This window comes from Babylonia areolata, chromosome 5 (assembly GCF_041734735.1).
Source record: "Babylonia areolata isolate BAREFJ2019XMU chromosome 5, ASM4173473v1, whole genome shotgun sequence".
Classification (NCBI taxonomy): Eukaryota; Metazoa; Mollusca; class Gastropoda; order Neogastropoda; family Buccinidae; genus Babylonia; species Babylonia areolata.
Window position 1 is genome coordinate 25,511,185 of NC_134880.1, and position 8,432 is coordinate 25,519,616.

Genomic DNA, 8,432 nt, shown 5'->3' on the forward strand with positions numbered 1-8,432 from the left:
GGGAAAGAATGTAACTTTTTTTTTCTGTGTGTGAGTTATGGCTGAAGAAGAAGATTGAAATGTGTCAGCTTCTTTCCAGTAGGAAAGCTCTCTGTCTGTTTGTATGTTCTGTCTCTGTCTGTCTGTCTCTCTCTCTCTCTCTCTCTCTCTTTCTTATTTTCTTTTCTTTTCCCCAAGTACCAGTTCTGTTTCTGCACAAAACCTGGCTGTAGTGTTAAAAATAGTATTAAATGTTTCCCTCCTCATAGGTTTTTCTTTTTTTTTTTTTCTTCATTTTTTAATGCAGAATATACCATCAGACGGAAAACGCCAAATGTACTGATGATGGAGCTTCGTTGACTCTTCGTTTTACAACAGTGCTTTCTATGTTGCAATTACCTGACGATTGCTTTGGTACGATATCTTTAAGCGTAGAATAAACTGAGTAATTCTACGTTTAATTTTCTTTTTTTCAATTATGTTTCAGTACCAAACACCTCACCGTCCTCAGATGATCCAGCACAGCAGTCATGTGAGTATGGGACAGATTCTTAATACACGCAAAAAAACCAAAAAAAAACAACAAAAAAAGAATGTGCGTTGACAACGAAAGGCGTGTTACTGGTTTCGTCCAAAATACAGTTCGTATTTTCCCTTTTCCTTTCTGTTCTTTGAATTGTTTGTTGATATCGAAAGGTATGTGACTGGCTTCGTCCAAAATACAGTTCGTATTTTCCCTTTTCCTTTCTGTTCTTTGAATTGCTTGTTGATATCGAAAGGCGTGTGACTGGTTTCGTCCTAGACACAATACGTATTTCTCATCTATTCCTATTTTATGTTACACACGCATGCAGGTATTACAGTCCTTGCGACACTCACTCCTTCAGTCACCAGCCAGCACAGTAATCACCGCAAACCAACAGGAACAACAATCAAACCATCATCACTACGATGCACGGTCTCCACTGGTGTGTGGCCTCCTGGCGACATTGATAGCTCCTTGTGGACTGCCGACGCCCGGAATGCAACAGACGTAGCTGTATTTGGGGGTTCGGAATGAGCTGCATGGGAGGAATGCCACGGAAACGGTGCAGATTGATGGGGCAGCAACAACAACAAAGTCGTCAGACCACGTACTAGCTTTCCCCACAACGACAACAACGACGACGATGACGACAACAAAACCATCCCTTCACCACACACTAGCGTCCCACCAATATCAACAGCAACAACAAGTTCCTGATGTTTGCCATTGGGCAATAACCTGTCTGCAGTCCGTCTGTCTTTGTACCTATTTAACCAAAACAGCAATGGACTCGGTCACTGTATCCACATGGCCAAAACTAACAATGCTATGTCTGTGTTTGTCACTGTAGCTATGTAACCAGAATAATAGATTGTCTGAGTACATCATGTATAAAACCCATATGACAATAAAACTGTGCTTGTCACTGTGTTTGAATAATCAAAATAACTACAAAGTGCATCTAACACTGTGTCACTATATATATATATATATATATATATATATATATATATATATATACGGATACATAGCGAAGGAAAGAGGTTACGTTATGCGCACACACACACACACACACACACACACACACACACACACACACACAGATATAGACAGACAGATGTACAGACAGACAGACAATCGAACCCAACCCAGTCCTAACTTCCCCCACCCCACCCCCCATCCACTCTCCACAGCCTTATCGATGAACGGCACCAGCTTTGTGGAGAAGGGCGACCCCATCCGCCTGACCTGCAACGCCTCGGGCACCAAGGCCTCGCCGGATGACCTGGAGTGGTTCAAGGACGGCCTCAAGGTCACGGCCGACCGCTGGCAGCACGTGCGCATCGAGCGCTTCCGGTCGACGGAGGCGGCGCCGGGCACCTTGGTGAGCGTGCTGGACAAGCGCTACAGCGAGATGGGCGACGCCGGAACCTACGTGTGTCGGAGCAGCGACCTTGGTGTCACCAGTATGAAGGTGCACGTGCTCAACGGTGAGGGTTTTGGGGAGGGTGGGTTTTTTTTTGTTTGTTTTTTGTTTGTTTGTTGTTGTTTTTTTAGTGTTGTGCATGTGTGTGGTGTGGGTGGAGGTAGGTTGTGTGTGTGTGTTGTGAGTGGGGGTACGTTGGTGTGTGTGTGTGTTGTGGGTGGGGGTAGGTTGGTGTGTGTGTGTTGTGGGTGGGTGAGTGGGTGTGGGGGTGTATTGTGGGTGTGCGTGTGTGTCTGTGTGTGTGAGTGTGGGTGTGTGCGTTCGTGTGTGTGTGTTTGTGGGTAGGTGGGTGGGTGCGCGTGTGTGTGTGTGTGTGCGTGCGTGTTTGTGTGTGTGTGAGTGTGTGCGTGTGTGTGTGTGTCTGTCTGTCTGTCTTTCTGTGTGTTTGTGTGCGTGTGCGCGTGTGTGCAAAGATGGGTAAATCAACAAACCCACAACTACTTCCTTTGAGTACAAGGATGAGTGAAATGAACATACGAAACAACAATGTCGTGTGTGCAAGGATGAGCGAATGAACAACAATTTCCAACGATGGGTGTACAAGGATGAGTGAAGAAACCACCACCACAGTTAATTCATATCTCTTGAGTACAAAGATGAGTAAAAACGAATATACGAAATAACAGTTCCCTGTATCTTGTGTGCAAGCATGAGTGAAATGAACATATGAAGCGACAATGTTCTATGTCTTGAGTGCAAGGATTTAAGTAAATGAACGACACCACAACACTTTCCTATGTCGTGGTGTTCAGGATGAGTTTAAGTGAACAACAACCTCAACAATTTTTCCATGTCTTGTGTCCACTGACGTTTGGTTGAATGGCACCACAGCAATGTCCTGTGCCTCGTGTGCAAAGATAGGTGAATGAACTAAATCCACAACACTTTCATGTGTATTCTGTGCACGGATGTGTGAAATGAACCACACCTCAACGATAATTTCCTGTCTTTTGTGAAAAGATGAGCGAACGACACCCCCTCGACAATTTTTCTACGTTTTCTGTGCAACGAGGAGTCCATGAATAACAACACAATGATTTCCCTTTGTCTGTTTGTTTTTGTTGTTGTTGTTGTTGCTAAGAGAGGAAAGGGGTTGGAGCGGTGAGGGGATGGTGGTGGGGAGGGCAAAGAAAGTAAGAGTGAGAGAGGGTAGGTGTGTGGTGGTGAGCGTGTGTGTGTGTGTGTGTGTGTGTGTGTGTGTGTGTGTGTGTGTGTGTCTTTTTTGTTTGTTTATTTGTTCATTGTTTTTGTTTTATCTGTTGCTGTTATCTATTTTCGGGATGGGGGCTTCGTTATTGTTGTTTTGGTGGTGGTGATGGTGGTGTTTTTTGTTTTGCTTTGTTTTAATCATGTTTTTTCTCTCTTTTTTTCCTTTTTTTGTAGTATACAGAACATAGTAATAAAGATGAACATCATACAGTGCATATATCTGAACAATCTGTTCAAAAGGCTTGACTGAAAATACCAGACTGTCATCTCTCTCTCTCTCTCTCTCTCTCTCTCTATATATATATATATATATATATATATATATATATGTATATATATATATATATATATAATATTTCTAGAGATGAACATCATACAGTGCATATATCTAAATCTTTTTCAAAGAGTTTGGCTGAAAAAAGACTGTCCTCTCTCTCTCTCTCTCTCTCTCTCTCTCTCTCTCTCTCTCTCTCTCTCCTTATCTATTTTTTTCTATCTTTAAATTCCTTTATCGTCGTCTGACATTTTCGCTCCATGTAATCCAGTTTCAATTTCCTGAATTTCTGTTGTTGATTATATCTTATCACACGAGGAGGAGGAGATCAGGTTCACTCCGACTGGCAATCTGTCGACTGTGGAACTACTTTCGTTTCAAGACTGACGATCATCATTTTTTTGTTTGTTTGTTTGTTTCATATACGTAAGACGTATTTTCGTTTTCGTTCACTTTATCAAATTTCAGTTATCATTCCTGAGAATTCATCGTAACGTAATACTACACGTAGACTTATCTACAAGTCTATAAAGCACCCCACCCCCCACTCAAAAAGAGTCTGGAGGAGGAATTTGGTTTCATGGTCACACATACTGTTGATTGTATATATTTTGTTAAACTTTTGGTTTGTTTGTTTGTGTGTGTTTTTTTTACATTTGAATGCTATCGGTTAAAAGTTAGAAGAGAAGATGAAGCTGAATGGAGAGTTGGGGGAAACAGGGTGGATAGCGGGTGGAATCAAATGTGAATACTCGAAATGAATGGAAGTACAATGATAAGAAAATTATTACTCAACGTACCCCGAAAAAAAAAAGAAGTCGTTAATTGAACAAGAGAAACAACTGATAACGAATGTAAGAAAAATGTAATTAAAAAAAAAATAATTAAATAAATTAACGTTCTCAGCGACTTGTTATGACACACATTCGTGCAAGTGAGGCTTTACGAACTCGCAATCAAAAAAGAGCCTACTCGGCATGACATTCACGTTGTTTTCATCTAACACGAATCATGGGGAGCCTTACAAAGAAAAGACCTTGCACCACCACCCACCCAAAAAACGATGACATTTACCGTTTGGAAGCTGTAGCGCTGCAACACCACGAAGGCTTTTCCAACACGAAGGTCGATATCTACCCGCAATTAGCTAGGCCTATAGAAATGACTGTCTAATTGTCTGCTGGCTACGATCGCTGTCGCGTGAGCGTGGTCTTTGATTTTGAATGCCATTGTTACGTAATGGCTTTGCATCCATGTTCCCCCAAAAAAAATCCCAAGGAGGAGATAGACATTATTTTCTGGCAGTAGGGTACTCCTCCCATCAGCCCCGTCGCTCTGTTTGATGAGGAAATGGAGGGAGAGAGAGAGGGGTAAAAAAAACAAAAACAACAGCAGTGGAAATGTCTGTTGGGAACAGCGCGTACCAGATCGTCAGCGTGGCCTACATGTTGATTTGTTCGACTGTCTAGGCTTGACTTTTGGTGTTTTGTTTGTTTGGTTGTTTTGGGTTTGTTTTTGTTTTTTACCTGAAGCAGATTTTCTACGATGCACTCAGTCTCGGAGGCCTTTTTTTTTCTTTTTTCTTTTTTTTTCTTTTTTCTTTTTTTTTTCTTTTTTTTTTAGGATAATGTGCCACTAAGCTTCGTTTGCTAAATACTACACACACGCACGCATACAAGCACGCACGCACGCACACACACACACACACACACACACACACACACACACATTTTTGTTGTTGTTGTTGTTGTTGTCTATGCGGCAAAGAATTGACGATGACAGCATGCTCTCTCTCTCCCTCTCTCCCTCTCTCTCTCTCTGTATGTGTGTGCGCGTGTGTGTGTGTGTGTGTGTGTGTGTGTGTGTGTGTATCTGTCTGTCTGTCTGTCTTCTATGTGTTTGTGTATGCGTGTCTAGTGTCTGTGTCTGTATGTGAATGAAGAAAAAGAAAATATATCTTTATGTGTAAGATTAACACATAGTTCAAGTTTTTTTCAATTTCCTTTCTTTTATTTTCAGCTGGATCAACGAATGTCAGACGAGGTAAGATCTCTCTCTCTCTCTCTCTCTCTCTCTCTCTCTCCCTCCCTCTCTCTCTCTCTCTCTCTCTCTCGCTCTCTCTCTCCGTGACAGTGACATCGTATGCCATAAAGGTTTGTTGTTGTTGTTTTTTTATTACATGGCAATAACAATAGGGGCCTATGTCTTTATTGTCCAATTTAAATCGAGAATGCCTTTCACCACTCAGTTGGAATTTTAATCAAATAAATCTGCAACATCATACTCACACAAAAAAAAAAAAAAAAAAAAAAGACATCATCATATCCACAAGAACAAATTCAGCATAAAACGTGCTAATTTTTCACATTAAGAAAATGGTCGTCAAAATCAAAAATCATAATGTATAAAAGTTCACCTACACACACCCTTCCTACACTCTCTCTCTCTCTCTCTCTCTCTCTCTCTCTCTCTCTCTCTCTCTCTCTCTCTCCCCCCACTTTTTTTGGGGGGTCTAATACTACCGAAGTGGAAACACACACACACACACACACACACACACACACACACACACACACACACACACACACTGGGATTCATGCGATATATTTAAATCGACTATTTTCTCCTGTACCATTGTGGTTATACCACATTCCAGTCTACACCATTTTTCAGAATTGCTTTGAACAGTTGAACAGAAATTGTGATTCCTGTTTTGAACAACAAAATAATGATGATGATGATGATGATGATAATAATAATAACAATAATAATAATAATAATAATAATAATAATAACTGTCGGTCAATTTTCATGATTTTCATTTTTTGTCTTGTTGTCAGCCTGATCTCAGTGACGGAGTTGATTAGTCCAAGGGAAGCAACCCTTGCGCTGGGTTCCATGGTAATTTAAATTGTTACCGCACCTCAGATGTGTTCCGATGTAGTTTCCTCTCAAGGGTCTCTTTAAAACCTAAATAAACTGCAATGAGCAAGACGTATACAGTCAGTAATTAAGTGTTTGTTACGATAATGAAATGAAATTCTACAAGTTCTGTCCCGCTGAGGAAACATGGTTCGTCTTCTTCTTCTTCTTCTTCTTCTTCTTCTTCTTCTTCGTTCATGGGCTGCAACCGTCTGTACACGAGCGGGCTTTCACGTGTATGACCAAGTTTTTACCCCGCCATGTAGACAGCCATACTCCGTTTTCGGGAATGGTTAGTCTGGGGAGCTTGTGTATAAAGTTATCTCAGAATGCAGGGTTTTTTGGGGGTTTGTTTTTTTTTACATGTATGAATGTTATTAAGTGGACGGACAACCATTCGAAGACCACGATCACGCAGGAGACATAGTTACATATTTGTATTCGTATTTCTTTTTATCACAACAGATTTCTCTGTGTGAAATTCGGGCTGCTCTCCCCAGGGAGAGCGCGTCGCTACACTACAGCGCCACTCTTTTTTTTCTTTTTCTTTTTATTTCATGTGTGCAGTTTTATTTGTTTTTTCCTATCGAAGTGGATTTTTCTATAGAATTTTGCCAGAAACAACCCTTTTGTTGCCGTGGGTTCTTTTACGTGCTGCACACGGGACCTCGGTTTATCGTCTCATCCGAATGACTAGTGTCCAGACCACCGCTCAAGGTCTAGTGGAGAGGGAGAAAATATCGGCGCCTGAGCCGTGATTCGAACCAGCGCGCTCAGATTCTCTGGTTTCCTAGGCGGACGCGTTACCTCTAGGCCATCTAGGCCATCACTCCATCATATACATACCCTCCACCCCCACTCTACCCACCCCCCTCCCCCACCGCCTCTCCAAAGAAAGGACGTATGGAGAAATAAGCATAGACACACGGACGTACAGAAAGTCGTGCCATGAAAACATACATGTATAAATAGAATACTTAAACTGGTAGGTACGTTAACGATGAACTAGCACGCACACGCAGACACAGACACATACAGATACACACACACACACACGCACGCAGAGAGAGAGAGAGAGAGAGCAATCAAACAAACAGCCCCATGGAAACTCATCCTCGCTTTCTACACACACACACACACACACACACACACACACACACACACACACACACACACACACACACACAGAGTGAGAGAGAGAGAGAGAGACATAGAGAGGGGAGGAAACAAACAAACAGCACCATGAAAACCTCACCCTCGGTCTCTCTCCACACACACACACACACACACACACACACTCGCGCACGCACGCACGCACGCACACCTCAAACAAACAGCACCATGAAGAACTCACCCTTGCTCTCTCCATGTGCAGGCACCCTGGCCACCAGCAGCAACGCCACGGGAGAGACGGGCGGACAGGGGGCGCTGCTGCCCGCCAGGTGGCGCCCCGTGTTCCTCGTCCTCTTCACAGTCTACGTCATACAGGTTCATTAGCGTCCTCCCTGGCTGTGACGTCATCTTGGGCGACGGATGACGACGTCCCCCCCTTGCGCAGCAGTGATGTTTATCTTGGGCGACAGTGACGCCATTCTTGGGGGGGGGGGGGGGGGGGGGCGACAGAGACGTTATTCTTGGGGGCAGGGGGACGACAGTGACGTCATTCTTGAATGGGGACGATAGTGACGTCATCTTGGGGCGACAATGGCATCATCTTTGGCGACCGTGACATCGTTCTTGAGGGGTGGATGGGTGATAGTGACGTCGTCTCTGGGCGACATTGGCGTCATCTTTGGCGACAGTGACGTCATTCTTGAGGGGTGGTAGTGACGTCATCTCGGGGCGGCATTGGCGTCATCTTTGGCGACAGTGGCGTCATTCTATTGGCGGCTGTGACATCATCTTAGGGCGACTGTGGCGTCATCTTAGGTGACATCGGCGTCATCTTTGGCGAGGGACTTGTCTCCCACCAGTGGCGATGTCTGAGACATTTCGCCCTTCACTGACTGGGAAATCTAACCCTGTTGTCAACGGTG

General features: G+C 43.5%; 1 protein-coding gene across 1 annotated transcript in view; it reads left to right on the forward strand.

Annotated features, from left to right (window-relative positions):
- Positions 1-7,893, forward strand: part of LOC143282232 (zwei Ig domain protein zig-8-like) — a 312,937-nt gene extending 305,044 nt beyond the window's left edge. The window contains exons 5-7 of the mRNA XM_076587832.1: positions 1,699-1,995; positions 5,494-5,517; positions 7,772-7,893. Of these exons, the coding sequence (XP_076443947.1) occupies positions 1,699-1,995; positions 5,494-5,517; positions 7,772-7,893 (443 nt within the window). The remainder of the gene's footprint in view (positions 1-1,698; positions 1,996-5,493; positions 5,518-7,771) is intronic.
- Positions 7,894-8,432: the final 539 nt, after the last annotated feature.